Source organism: Protopterus annectens, chromosome 1.part2 (genome assembly GCF_019279795.1).
Source record: "Protopterus annectens isolate FY-2018-M chromosome 1.part2, PAN1.0, whole genome shotgun sequence".
Taxonomy (NCBI): domain Eukaryota; kingdom Metazoa; phylum Chordata; order Ceratodontiformes; family Protopteridae; genus Protopterus; species Protopterus annectens.
This window is the reverse complement of record NC_056727.1, coordinates 1019254106-1019269548: the sequence shown is the minus strand read 5'-3', so window position 1 is coordinate 1019269548 and position 15443 is coordinate 1019254106. Positions and strand designations below refer to the sequence as shown.

The following is a 15443-nucleotide window of genomic DNA, read 5'->3' as shown; positions in this document are numbered from 1 at the left end:
TGATATCTTGTACAAAAAGCCAGTGCATGCGATCAGCTGATTTTCGATCAGTTGTACAGGCTTTTTTTCTTTCTGAAATACTGACTTGTATAGTTAAAATGTTTTAGTAAATATTCCTGCATCAAATATCTGCTAAAACAGAGATAATTTGTGAGTATACTTGGTCAACAAACTACAATAAATAAACTGACAAACAAATAAATGCTTACATGACCAAATGAGATAGAATACAAAGTCTACTGGAAGCTAAGAGAATCAGTGTAATGTTAGAAAAATAGCAGTGTTATTACCGGTAATGTTTATGAGCTGGACCCAAAAGGAAGATGTTACCGGAGTGCATCTGTATACATTTGTGTGCACAATAATCTCTCTTCCCTGCTGACATGTATGGCAATATGTATAACATAATATAATATAATATTATATATATATATATATATATATATATATATATATATATATATAATATAATATAATGTATGACAATACCATGTTCAAAAGAAACTAGCGAAAGTTTATTTCTTATATGTTATCATGTGAGTATATTTTTATTTGTGCTTTATTTACTATCTGAAACAGTAGGACTTGCTTTCATTCTGTATCCTATGAAGTTTCAAAAAGATGGGAATTAACTTAAATGAAGTTCTTTGTAAAATAAGATGACTAGTTCTACTGAAATGAAAACACAACCCTTCTTAGCATTTATACCCTGGCTTCCAATAAGTTTAATTTGTACATTAATAATTTAAAATTAATTGCATGTGTCATTCATTAGAGCTGTTTGTTTCTCTTTGCCTTGGTGCATGCTGACAAACTAGAGGAATGTGCAATCTGCAAATGAGAGATAGCAGCTGTTACTGAAAATAGTTACAGCCATTAGACGTTACTGACTAGAAAGGAAAAGTGATCAACAACTGCAAATCACTGTTTTTAAATAAATTAGCAACCTGTTTATCATCATCATACAGTCCTTGAATAAGTGTGCAGTTTTAATTATGTTACTAACTTTCAGCAATATATATGATCCAGAAAGTAACCCCCCTACATTTTGAGAATGCAAGAAACCTTACTTTGGATTATTGACTTTCTCAGGATTGCATGACAGTAATTTGCAGTCTAAGGGGATTAATCCAGATTCTATTGTGTAAAACATATGTACAATTTCTTGCCTTTAAACTTAATACTATAATGTTAGATAAACATTTTAAAAGTTAGAGAAAAATGAGAAGATACCTTGGCATTTATAAACATAGCACAGAGATACATACATGCATCTTCGGCACAATGTTTATGAAGTACCTTATTCTGAGATGCCAATGCTCAGCATCAAACAGTCCAACCTGATTTCCTCAATGGCACACAGGAGAGCCTAGTACTCCATTGCGACCTGTGAATTGGATTCTGTAAAGACACAGTAAGAGAAAACAACTCACCTATAGACAGATCTGTACTATAGAGTGCATTGCACACAACTGCTATGCACTGCTGTACATCTCATGGTGGAGGTGAATACAGTGTGTGGCATGGCAGCACTAAATGGTACAGCAGAGAAAGGCAGTTTGGTAATGTATACTATCTCTTGATACGTAGTTATGTGTAGCTGCTTAGTAAGGTATATTGCAACTAACTAATCTAATTTTGTGCTGTGCTGTATTATCATTATGCCTGACACTGATTCACAAATACTGTTGCACTCCTTAGGCTTGATGGTAGAGTTAGAGTCATTAGTACAATATGGTAGTCATGGAATCTGCTGCTCTGTGAGCTGTCATTGACAGGAGCCCAGCACATCACAGTGTGGGGGTGGGGCAGTTATGGCAGTGGCTGGTGTTTTTTTTTTTTTTACAGTAAAATTGATACATTTCTCAGCTGTGTCTGCTGAGCAGCATGTCAGCATGGGAGAGAAATTATTGTTCTCACAAATGTATACAGCTGGACTCCTGTAACATCTTCCTTTTGAGTCCATCTCATAAACAATTTTTGTACCTTTTCTAATTACATATAATTCTCGAAAGGGTAATTTGCATGGGTGTTGTGTGGATGTTATCATGTGTGTACACAGTTGATCTGAGGTTGTTGTCTTTATTTGATCTTCAACATGTGGGTTCCTGGATCTGGCATGGATCTGACTCATCTGCATATCCTGCATCTGATCTGAGTTCAGAGCTCCTCCCCTTCCCATAATGCCTCTGTCTCCTTCCTCTCTTCAGATCTCGTTTGCCGCACTCAAGTCCACATCACAATCCGTGCTCTCTGCTAAAAACTTTGGGTAAGTGACTTTATTATTCCCTGTAGCTCTATTGTTTCTACTACACTTTTCCTTTTTTTGTTTATCTACCTCCCCTCGCGCTCTGCCGTTAGTTAAAAAAAAAAGTTTTTTTTTTCATGTCTATGTCACGTGTATGTTTTCTGTGTGAGTGAGTGTGTTAGGCCGTGTGGTTGGGAGCATGTCTGAAACCCCCAAACCAGGCATTTGAAAATGCACAGAGTTTGGCCACAAGCTCTCCCCAGCTGATTGCCACACTCTGTGCATTGAATGTCTTGGGACAGCCCATTTAGACACCTCCTGTTCCATTTGCGCCAGGTTTAATCCCCAGGCACAGATGAACAGGAGAAATGAGCTAATTTTGAGGGGTCTTCTTCCCCCTACTACCACTTGGACACAGGCCTCTTCTGCCCCTGCTTCTACCTGTGTCTCCACACTGGCCTCTGGGACACAAACTCCCGCCAAGAGGCCCGGGAGTGAGACAAGTCAGCCAAGTCTAAGGACAGGGCCAGGTAGTGATCCCTGGATCGCTCGGCTTCAGCAGGCCCTCCATCTAAAGTCAGGTTGGCTCCAAGGATGGAGTCTTCCTGGCTCTGTTCCCCTCAGTTCAGACCCGGTCACTGGCATAGGCCTCCCCTCACCACCCCTCTAGGCCGGTGTTGATGGTCTCCTCTTCTCGATCCATCGACAGCCTTTCCAAAGTGGAGATGGATAGGATGATGTGGAAGTTTATCTGCACCCAGATACAATTGGGAGTCCTGCCTGCCCCTCTCCCTCTGGAGCTGGGAGATGCAATCAGCATTCATCCCTATTGCTCCTTCTCCAATCTGACCTCCAGTTTCATAGCCGTTGGATCCAAGGACACCTGGCGTCAAGGGACTGGCTCCGATGGTACCTTGTACCTCAAAACTGGCTGTGGCCTTGAGCAGGTCATAACCGACTAGCTCGGATCTGTCTGGCTCACAGAGCCATAGCCTCGGTGCAGGATATGAGGGGATGGCATCAGCTCTGACCTTTTTGCAGCAGAGCCTTCCCTTTGGTATCTCGCCACCTGGAGGTTTGGATCCAGCTCCCCCATTGGGTCCGAGGGTTTCGGCTGTGACTATTGTTCCTTCTCAGGATGTGCGTTCCCCTTCAGCTTTCGACATGGTGGAGAGGGTCCTCTCGGCAACATCGAGACCCTTGACAATCTCATCTTCAGAGTCCATCCTGGTTCTCTCTGTTTCTAATGCGGACCCGGCCATTCTACCATCTCAGGGACAGCCTGCTGCCTCTTTGCCCCAGGGCGCTCCCTTTTGGGAGCAGTGAGATGTTGGTGGTTCCTCCCCAATGACCCCCACTGTGGAGGTCCCTCGCAGAGGACAGTGCAAAAGGAGGCACCTGGACTCCCCTCTGGAAAACACTGATTTGGAGGAAGGGGAAGGTTTCCACCAGTCACCCCCCAAGGATGTCTTCTTTGGAGACATCATGGAAATCCTACGCCAATGTGAGGGGTGATCTGCCCAAAAATCTTACTTGGACAAATCAGTGTTCTTGGAGCCATTTGGCACAGGACCCTCTACTTCCTGGATGTCCCCTCCAATGGATCCTTTGGCAGATCTTTTCACATCCCAGGTGTGGAAGGAACCGGACACAGTGGAGCCCATTCCCAAATGCCCTGCAAGGTTTTGAGCCCCCCTTTGGACAGAACCTGTTGGGCTAAGGGATCCCCAGTTGAGGCCATGGTGGTGGCAGCCGCCACTAAGAAGGAGCTCACTTTGGAGAGCTCCACGGTCCACCCTCTTGACCGAAAATCTAGAACAATGGACCATTTTGCGAAGTGGGTGTACACTTCAGCATCCTTTTCTGTGCATGCACTGAATTATATGGCACACTTGATTAGGTTGCAGTGTGACCTGTTCAAAGAGGTCACTGAGTCTACCCCTCGGTCATGTCGGCGGAGGGCAAGAAAGTGTTCTCCTCTTGGATGGCCACCCTGACTTTTATCACCAACATCTCTATGCGTCTCCTCTCCCTTGCTACTGAGGGTGCCGCTAGAGCTGCAGGTACAGGCGTTGCCATCAGGCACTAAGCCTGGCTCCGACTTTGTGCCTTTTCAGAACCCTTCAAGGCATCCTTTACATATGCCCCATATGACAGTCCAGATTGAGAAGGATAGGAAGACTCTGTCTGCCATTGGAATTTGCTTTTCGGCCTCTCAACGAACCTTCTCGAGGAGTCAGCAAGGGGACAAGTAGATGCGGTTCTGAAAATTTCAGAGCTATTCCCAGGATACTCAGGACTCTCCTTCCCCCAGACGCAGCGGGAGATTTGATAGAGTCTGTCCTGGAAGCAGAGGTGGTCCGAACATTCAAGGGTTTCATAAGTCTTTCTCAGAGAGACCGCTGCAGCAACCCTGAAGGGTTGCCCGGCTTCTCATCTCTGGAAACAGTCAGTAGTTGCCTATAGCTACACCTAACAACATGGGAGTCCATCATGAAAGATCATTGGGCGTTGCAAATTATATCCAGAGGCTATTCAGTTCCCTTTTTCACGTCACTCCATCCACCCAGACACCTCGCAAATGTTCCACCTGCGCAAAGGGAGGACGTGACACTGGAAATTGCAAAGCTGCTAGAAAAGTGACTCATCTAACCCGTCCCCCCAGACCAGTCCAGGTTAGGCATTTATTCCAGGTTTTTAGTGCCAAAGAAGATGGGAGACTTGAGACTCATTCTAGATCTCTCCACTTTGAACCTATCTGTAGCCAAGACAAAATTTCAGATGGTCACCCTTCTATCTATCTAGTCCTTCTTGCAGGAAAATGATTGGATGTGCTCGATCATCCTCCAGGATGCGTACTACCTGTTCAAAATGGACAGGTGCTCTTGGAGGTTCCTCTCCTTCTACCTGGGGGCCAATCATTATCAGTTCAAAGTGCTCCCCTTTGGTCTCACCACAGCCCTCAAGGAGTTCACCAACGTGATGGCGGTTGTAGCGGCTCAGCTGAGACTCCAGGGCATACAGGTTTCCCCTACCTGGATGATTGGCTTCTTGCTGCCTCTTCCAGGCATCAGTTCAATCAAGTGAGGGATTCCCTTCTTGTCTTAGCCCAGCAGTTGGACATTACCATCAATCTCAACAAGTCATCTCTGGCCCTGATTCAAGTGTTAGATTTCACTGGGGCTCGACTGGACACAATTCAAACCAAAGTCTTTCTTCCATCAGACAGTATTCAGTCTCTGAAGCTACATGTCCTTTACATTCTCCAAGCTCAGTCACCAACAGCAATACCAACAATGGTATTAAGGGCTTTGGGGTCCATGGTGCCCACTATCAATCTTCTGCCCATGGTACATTTTCACATGCAGGTTCTTCAATGGACCCTCGTGGTCCAGTGGTGCATGCTAGATCTCCCTTTGTCTCATCCTGTTTGAGTCTCTCAAGTGTGCAGTGACTCTCTTCTCTGGTCAATTCATTCCCCGGATATGACTCCGGGTCACTTCTTTCTTCCTCCCCCTCGACCATGGTGACTATGGATGCCTCCTTGCTAGGGTGGAGGGACACTACTCGGGATGGATAGTCCAAGGTGCATGGTCCCGCTACGAGATCAGGTTGCATATCAATGTCCTAGAGATGAGGGCAGTGCTTCTAGCATTATAGGATCTCCATGCCCATCTTCTCCCAAGAATGATTGTTATCCAGATGGACAATATGTCTGTGGTCTGGTACATCAACAAACAGGGGGGAACCAGGTCTTACTGTCTATGTTGAGAAGCCACAAGAGAGTGGGAGTGGGCAATCTCCAAAAGCCATTTTCTGGTGGAAACACACATTCCGGGGAGGTCCAACATTCTAGCGGACAGGCTCAGCAGGTCTACTCTGATGCTTTATGAATGGTCTCTGAATCCTTCAGTAGTGAAACAGATTTTTCTCAAGTAGGGTCAACCTTGCTGCAATCTCTTCACCTCTCCTTCTAATGTGAAATGCAGAGAGTTCTTCACTCTGAACTCTCCACCGGAGGAATTCCCCAGAGATGCTCTGATTCATACCTGGCCCCTGATCTTTTGTATGCTTATCCTCCTCTCCCCTTGATTCCAAAATTCCTTCAGAAAGCTGATAGGCTAGGGAGCTTATTTATCCTCATTGCCCCATTCTAGCCTCATCAGGTCTGGATCTCCTCTCTGTAGTCACATTTGCTGGCTCCACCATGGACGTTGGATCCAGTTCTGGATCTGATTTCTCATCCATCAGGGATTCCCCATCCAGACCTGAACAGTCTGTAGCTCACTGCTTGGCTGGTCCAGTTCCCATGATAGTCAGGACTCCCGGATTATCTTCACCTGTCAAAAAGATTCTGGTGGTGGCTCATAAGTCTTCCACCAGAAAGGTGTACTTCAGCAAATGGAAACATTTTTTGATATGGGCCTTGCAGTTTGCCCTAGATCCCTTCACTGTCCCAGTCTCGGCAGTTTTGGAATTTTTGGCAGGGATCTTTCAGCAAGGTGCCAGTTCTTCTACAGTCAAGGGCCAACATGCAGCGACTTCTAATTTTCATGTAGGTGATAATATGGCTTCCTTAGCATCTTCTAAGCTTTGCAAAGCCTTCCTAAAAGGCACTTTTCTGTTTCAGCCCGCGGTGAAGGACGTAACGGCGCCATGGATCTTACTTTAGTTCTGCAACCTCTAGTTTCATCCCTTTTTGAGCCTGCAGCCTCTGTGGATCTGCACTTTTTGCCCTGGAAGACAGGCTTCTTGATTGCCATTACATCTGCCAGGAGAATTTTGGAGCTTCAAGCGTTGTCGGTTAAGCCCCCTTATATGATTTTTCATAAGGACAAGGTATCCTTGTGTAGTAACCCATCTTTTCTCCCTAAGGTAGCTTTGGAGTCTAATATTAATCAGGTGATTAATCTCCTGGTCCTTTTCCCAAATTTTCAAAACAAGGGAGAATATAAATTCCACTTGTTGGATGTGCACAGACAGTTAACGTTTTTATCTGCACAGGACTAAATCCTTTTGCAAGTCTGTCCAGCTTTTCATTTCCTACTCTAAACCCTTTTTGGGGAAACCAATATCTAAAGTCACCATTGCCCATTGGATTTCCCAGTGTATTATTCCATTGTACTCTGTTAGGGGGTTATCCCCACCAGGTCTTGTGAAGGCAGATTCCACCAGATCTATGGCTACTTCAGTGGAATTTTGGTCCAGAGTTTCATTAGATGATATCTGCTCTGCCTCCACTTGGGCTTCATCTCATATCTTCATTTTGCATTATAAGTCAGACATCATATCCTGGAACAGGGCATCCTTTGGCTCCACTGTGCTCCAAAATATCCTTCCATGAGGGCCTGCCAGGTGTTTAGTAGCTGGGGACTCTGTCCTACAGGTTGAAGAGCAAATGAAGACAACAACTTCAGATAAAGAAGTTATGTACTCATTATAACATTCCATCTGAGTTGTGGTTCTTCATTTGCCTTCACCCGTCCCTCCCTCCTTCCCCCTGCTTTGCTTAGAATGTGTGGTGGTCTGACAAGTAGAGGATGTGGTCATCTCCTGCATGCCTCTTACTCTCTCCCTTTTGCTTATGCAGATGTCTTGTATGAGATTAAATGCTGAGTTGAGTGTGGAAGCTAATTGGGCAGCAAACTCGATCTGAAGGGAGGAAAGAGACAGGGGCATTATGGGTAGGGGAGGAGCTGTGAGCTCGGATCAGATGCTGGTTATGTGGCAGAGTAGGATTCAGGAACCCACAGGTTGAAGACAAATGAAGAACAACAACTCCGATGGAATGTTATGGTGAGTACATGACTTCTTTTTCAAGACCACGTATAAGATAGTGTCTCATTGTGCACATGTTTATGCATTGCAAAGCATTTGGTATTCAGGTATAGTGCATACCATCCCTATTCAGTGGCACATAGTGTTTTATAACTGGTGTCCATAGTTTGCTAATTTAAAAAAGTGAAATTATATCCAACCTGAAGTTATTTTATGTGATCTACACCTACTTAATGTGTATTTGCTGGAAAAAAAGAAAACAAAAAGGAATGAACAAGTAATGCCCAGATATATTTAAGTTAAATGATTTTACTGAAAATATGTCATCTGTTGGAAATGTGCACTAAAACCAAAGAAGGACATTGCAGATTTATGTTAAGTGTAACACCATTACAGAAACTATGCAATCAGAAGGTAGGTTACATCAGTTGTATGTATGTTGATAGAAATTTTGGAGATCAGTGGTTAATAAAAGCATGTAATACCAGTTTGTTAAAAGTTTATAAGTTTGCTTTCTGTTAATGTGCATATATAAGGCCATGCTACTTTCCCAGATCAAAGGGAGGCTTAATTTGCATAGGTTATGGGTATTTTTGAAGAAAAATGCAACTTGGACTTTTACCTGCTATGCTGCTCTTTCCTTGCTCATGGCAAAGCTTTGATGCACCAATGAGTTCAAGAAAGGTGAAACATATGCATTGTTGTTTTGATGCTTTTTGCTGTTACTGCAAAGCACTTTGGTGCCATTCCTCTCAAGTGTGCCTCATTACAAGGAAAGCTCCTCATTCTGAGTCTTGAAAATCCTATGCTCCACATTGTTCTCTACTGAAAGAGTCTGTTCATTATTTGAATTTTTCAGCTAATATCCATGGCAAATAGTGAATCGTATCAATTTATCAAAATATCTTACAAATACAAAAGTAACACATTTAGCCATCCTGTAAGAGTCCTCCTTGAAGTTTTAGTACATTTTCAGTAATTATATAACATTTTGCTGACTTGGTCTACATTATGAGAATGTTCTGTGTTTTGAACATGAAAGAATTAGAACTATATAAGTTACTTGTTGTTGAATCCTTAAAAATTGTATGGGAACACTATATATGCCTACATTACTGTGTATTTTGATGTTTGTGTAGTTATGCTGCTTTCATAACCACTGCAAACTGCATCAGAATTTTGTATGCGTTTGGTTTAAATATAATATCTGGTGAAGAGGAGACATTCTTAGTATTTTGTTCAAAGCAAGCTATTATATGAAGTTTACTTTATTACGTAAACCTCTACTGCCACTAGACAGAATGGCTGGATTAGCAGGTATAACCTGCAAAGGATATCCCTGTTCTGGAACACTCCTGTCCACATAAAACAAAGTTCATACCTGTCCATATTTAAGCACAAAGTTCATCCCTGTCCATATTTAAGCACAACTTAGATCTATGGATGGGAGACAGAACATTTACCCTAGGACTGCCCTCCTCGACTACTAATGGAGAGATACAGCTCCTAAATGTTTTATCCCATGAATGGATCCCCTCAAATTATCTATGTTGTGGTCCCAGTTATTCTCATTGGGAGTAATATTTAATTATTTACCATGGAATGGGTAAGGTCAATATGTAACCAGGTGGGATAGGTTAATATAAGTGCAAAAAGTCTGTAATGGCAGAAAGCCTAGTACTTACCTATGAACCTATGAAGCATTAAATAGGATTAATCTTCACATGAGAGGATTTGTCTTTGTAGGAATGTGGGAACCAATATGTCCAGTTAATTAGCTGATTCTATTGTTAATCTTCAGAGAACTGTACAGAAAATTAATGCTTATATGGGTACCTGTGGACTGGGGGTCCATGCATGGTTATCCTTTGGTGTATACGTGTGTGTCTGAGAATTTATCGAATGATATTAGTGTGTGTGTGTGTGTGTGTGTGTGTGTGTGTGTGTGTGTGTGTGTGTGCGTGTGCATGTGCGTGTGCGTGTGTGTGTGTGTGTGTGTGTGTGTAGAAAGACAGAAAGATGTAGAGATAGATAGATATTGGTATATACAGAGATAGAGGTACCATTTTTGTAATAAAAACAAGCTGTGGTAACATTTAGAAACTTTGCTGGCACTAACTGTATATGTAACTTCTAAGTTAGTCCATGAACTAAAAGGAAAAGCCTTGAAGTAATGAATGAGAGAGACGAGTATAGTAAAAGAAGATGGTGAACATTTCAGTAAAACACTAATCTATATCAACTGGTTGTCATTCAGTACTTGTCTTCCTTTTTTACAGGCTGTAAAGTAATATACTTACTGATATAATATGATGTAATAAGTTACATTTATTTCACTTTGACTCAGTGGAAAGTAATTTTACTGAGCATATTTTTATGTTTTCCTTCTTTTGTAGCTGATACAAGACCACTGGGTGGACCAATGGGAACTGTCAAAGAAACTGCCAGTACAAAAGCACCAGGTGAATATCTTTTAAATGAAAATAGTTGATTTCATAAGTAAAGTGCTTGAGTATAAAAATGGGTACACAAATTCACAGACAGTACGTATCACTGCAGTAACACAACAGGAGACTTGCTTACTATTTTGTATTTTTTTTCTTATATTAGTTTGATTGCTGATCAGGAGAAATGTTATGGTTAAGAATAAAATCAATGAAACATTCCTAATCTTTGTGCTTTGTAACCACTGCTCTTGTGGTCATAGAAGTGGACCACATAATGTCTAAATAATATATGGTACAGAAGAACACTGATATTGTTGAGTTTGTGATTCTCTATTTTCTATCTTATAATATCAGCATTTCTCCATGAACAGTTATCCTTCCTTCCTTTTTGGACAGTAACTATTCTGGATGCTAGTCATTCTGTTTGATAATATCTACCTATTGCAGATCAGAATATACAGGTTAAATTAACTTATTCTAGGTATCAAACATCTACTCACAATGTTGTTCCATTTAAGACATTTCCAAAACAAACATAATGCTAACATTTTCAAGCAAATTTCTCTCAGAATTGAAGGTATAGTTATCATTTTAACATTTATAGAATTTTTGTCTGTGATGTTATACCTGTCACAATTCTTTTTCATGAATCTGATAATTTATACCACCTTTCTGAATATACTTTTAAGTAACAGTTCCTCTTGTATAATCTGCATGTAGCAGCTGGACCTTCACTAATGCACCTGGAATGTGTCAACATGTATTTTACTATGTTGGTGGCTGAATGTTTGCGTGGAAATGATTCATCAGCATTTCAACAAATGTTATAGTATTATCAATTATTGTTGTACTATCATGTTTTTGTATGGTTTTATAATTTCCAAACCTTTGTTTTGTAAATAAATGTCATGCTTTGGGTCATTTATGGGAGTAGTGCATTGACCTATATGATGTGCAAGTGCAATACAAAGTATTTTTATGTATTTATGCTTTGTTGACTCAGTCCAACTAAGCCACTTTTCAGGTTAGACCTGAGTGACATTTATACTACTAGGGGAAATGTGGCCAGGGCATCTAGGAACTTCCCTTGCTGCTTTCTAATGTGCCATGGGATATCCACTTGAGCTACCACCAACTCAAGTGGATGGAGCTTCAGTTTTACATCTCATCTGAAGGAGACACTCTCAGGAGTGCAGCACCCCCTTCCCCTTTCTGCTATACTGCAGTGTCAGCAATCAATCTACCTGGTGTTGGAATATAACCCCCAACCTTCAGCACCAAAAACAAGTGTGCTACCGATTGCACCACTAACACTAGTGTTATTAGTTTCATGGAAAAAAGATTGCATGTTTGAGTTATCAATATTTTTATATGTCAGACTTAGCATAGCAGCAAATTGTGTGCTTAGTTTTTGGTCCAGGGAGTCAAAAAGAGGGAAAAGGTGTAAAATGTCTTCCTCCTCTATAAGTTCGTGGGAACTTGGAGTTAAGAGATCAGGGGAGTTTTGACAGAGCACTCACATGTATGAGTGCAGAGTATGCAGGGTAATTCTGTTCTTCAATGAAGATGCTTTTATATTTATTATTTAAGAGAAATTAACTGTTATTTCATTTTTACTCAGTTTTATTTTGAATATGAAATAAACAATAAATGAATACTTATTACAATATACTATCATATTACTTAATAAATTAACTATATACAAATTTACATTCAGCCTGACATATGAAAAATGAATGATAACAGGTTATACATAAGTAGTTAAATTAAACTTACAAAGTGATTATTTCAAGAGGAGGTTAGATCCATTTGTAAAGTGTCAATCAATGTTAAAACTTTTTTCCAAGTATTATTAGTTAATAGTATAGGAAACATTCTTAATTCCTTGGTTTTAACTTTCCATTAAGGCCACCTTCTTCAATAAACACAGAAATTCTTCTCTGCTAGGTACAATGGTAGAACTCTATCTTTTTGTTATGCATTTCCTAGCTATAGCTAGTATTGTCCAAAGTACATAGCGGTTAGTTCTATTTAAAAAAAAAAGCCTTCAGTCACATTCAGTAATATTAAAGCTTTGGTCATGACAAAATTATCTGTATGAATCGCCGGTATAAAATTGTTAACATTTTCCCCAAAGGGTATGATTTTTATACATTTGTAGAAAATGTGAGACCAATCAGCTTTATTGATCTGTTGACATCTCCAACAAACCCCATTACTAGAAGGATTGATTTTTGAAACTTTATCTGGAGTTAAGAAGTATCTATGGAGGAATTTCCAGATAAATGTTCTCCAATAATGAGAACAAGAGGTCAGTTTTACTGAGAGTAGTATGACTGATTTATTTTCTGGGGTTAATTGAAGCAAATAGCCTTTAGTAATATACTGCCAATATGATGGTATGAGTAATGTTTTGTAGTTTTTTTATTAGGTTATATAAGTATGAAGTTCCATTTTCTATATTCTCATTGTTGTATATAATTCCAAACAATCTGATTATGAATTTAGGTGGAGTTGAGAAAGAAGAATTATTATCCTACATAGATCCTTGGAGTATGTCAATATATTCTGAAGTATTAACCATTCATGAGAATTCAATTTATAAATTGACATCATATAGTGTATATGCAATACTTGATCAATTTTTCTGTTCCCAAGAGATGAATATGTCCCTATGAATTCTGTTTGGAAAGTTTTTAGTAATACTGAAGGGAATTAGTTTTGTGAACCAAAGTTTTAAATCCATATTCATATTTATAAATTTCCTAAAGTGATCAAATAAATGATTTATTAGATTTGATCTGGTTAGTTTAGTTGTATTATATTTCAAATTTAAAGTCAATGAGTATCATAATGTATCATCCTTACCCATAGTAATAGTATTTTTAAGTAATTTGTTTTAATTTATTATTATAGTTGTATAACAATTTCCAGTTGGATAAATAACTAGGATTAATCCATTCAATCACAGTTTTAAGTAGAGTAGCTCTTATATATGATTCAGTGTCCGGAAAATGTATTCTTCCCTGATCCAATTGTCAAATATGATGGGTGTATGCAATTTTATTTCTTTTAGGATACCATAAGAACTTTAGGAGTATTGCTGTTATTTTCTTAAGATAAATTTTCTCAGGAATTAACTACATACAAAATTTTGGGAAGGAGAACCATTTTGATCAGCTGTAGTCTATCTTCGAGAACTTCCAATAGGTTATTATATTTGAGCACTAGATTATCTATTGTATCCATGACCCTTTTATAGTTAATATTCATTATATCTTGTATATTCTCACTCAGAACTATCCCCAGGTATTTTAATGTAGCTACTTATTCACCTATGATATGATTCTTGTCTATTTGTATATTGTTATTTTTATTTAATAATAAATATTTAGATTTTTTGGTTATTAAAACGAAGTCCTAAGATCTTATGAAATTTCTCTATCAAAACATCTAGTTCATCTAACACTCCATTTGAATCCTTAGTGTAAGAAGTATATCATCAGCAAAGAGTGTGATCTTAGAGTTATATTGTCCAAATATATTTATTCCTTTTATCTTCAGGTTATTTCATATTAATATAGCCAATAGCTCTATAGCCAATGCAAGTAGAATGGGTCACATAGGGCAACCCTGTTTAGTACCTCTTGTAATTTGTATTGCCTGTGAAGTGAAGGGTCCTATTTTAATATAAGCTAAGTTGTTTTCATAAACTGTTTTAATGAATGCAATAGAGGAGGGAGGAAAAGAATATGCTTCAAGAATTTTAATTAAATAGTCCCAATTTAGGGAATCAAATGCTTTTTCAATATCCAGTCCGATTATCAATGCTTCTGCATTTTCTTTATTTAAATAATCAATTAATGTAAATATTCTTTTAATGTTGTCATGTGTGTGTCTATTTTGAATAAACCCAGTTTGATCATTGTTGATTGTTTCGTACATTTGGTTTTTCATTCTATTTACCAGGATAGACATAAATATTTTATAGTAATAATTTAACAATGAAATTGGCCTATATGAACTATAATGACTAGCTTCTTTATTTTCTTTTAAAATGGGTATCATTAAAGAGTATCTCCATGAATGGGGATTATTGCATGTGTTTGAATTTCAATTAGTGTTTTATGTAGCAATGAGGTTATATTTTTGGGAAATAATTTGTTAATTTCTGAGATTAAGTGATCCATTCCAGGAGATTTACCAGATTTACTTTCTTTGATTTTATCAGCAACTTCTTTGTGTGTAATGGGTTTTTGTAAATTCCTTTGTAAACTTTCAGGGATTGGTTTAATATTAGAAATCATATGTTCTAAGTTGAGATGATCTGTTGTAGTATTCTTACTTTTATAATGATTTCTATAACGACACTTAAAAGCATCTAGTATATCTCCTATTTCTGGCACTTTCTTACCTTTTTCTTCATGTAAGATATTAATAACAGTGTTAGCTTTATATTGCATTTTAACTTTAACAGATAAATTATGTAAATATTTTGGAGAAGTAGCATAAGAATTTATCTTTAACCTTTCCATGGCTAAATTAGTTTTATGATTTAATATTTTGTTATAGCTTCTATTTAAGTATTCTATTTTCTTCTTATTTTCAATCAAATTAAGGAACTTTTGAGATTTATATATTGTGAGTTTTTTTGTAGTTTATGTAGTTCTGATTCCCACTCTTTGATTCTCTTTTTATACCAACCAATCGCTTTCCCATAAATGTAAGCTTTAAGTGAATCCCAAACCTTTACTATGTTCACTTCTGAATTGTAATTTAAATCAATAAAGAAATTAAGTTCATTCACTAACCAGTGCTTAAATTATTTTATTTTTGTAATGTACGCAGGAATTCTAGATATAAATGTTATCAGTTTAAAATCTATTTTCATTTTTAGAACTAGAGAATTGTGGTCTGATAGAGGACATGGGATTATTGAGAAAGAGGTAATTTTTGTTTGAAGATCTTGA

At 38.7% G+C, this 15443-nt stretch overlaps 1 protein-coding gene across 1 annotated transcript in view; it reads left to right on the top strand.

Moving 5' to 3' along the window:
* The window catches only part of LOC122792225 (CUB and sushi domain-containing protein 1-like), a 3080606-nt gene that overhangs the window by 2866426 nt on the left and 198737 nt on the right, over nt 1-15443 (top strand). The window contains exon 60 of the mRNA XM_044059969.1: nt 10423-10488. Coding sequence (XP_043915904.1) covers nt 10423-10488 — 66 coding nt within the window. The remainder of the gene's footprint in view (nt 1-10422; nt 10489-15443) is intronic.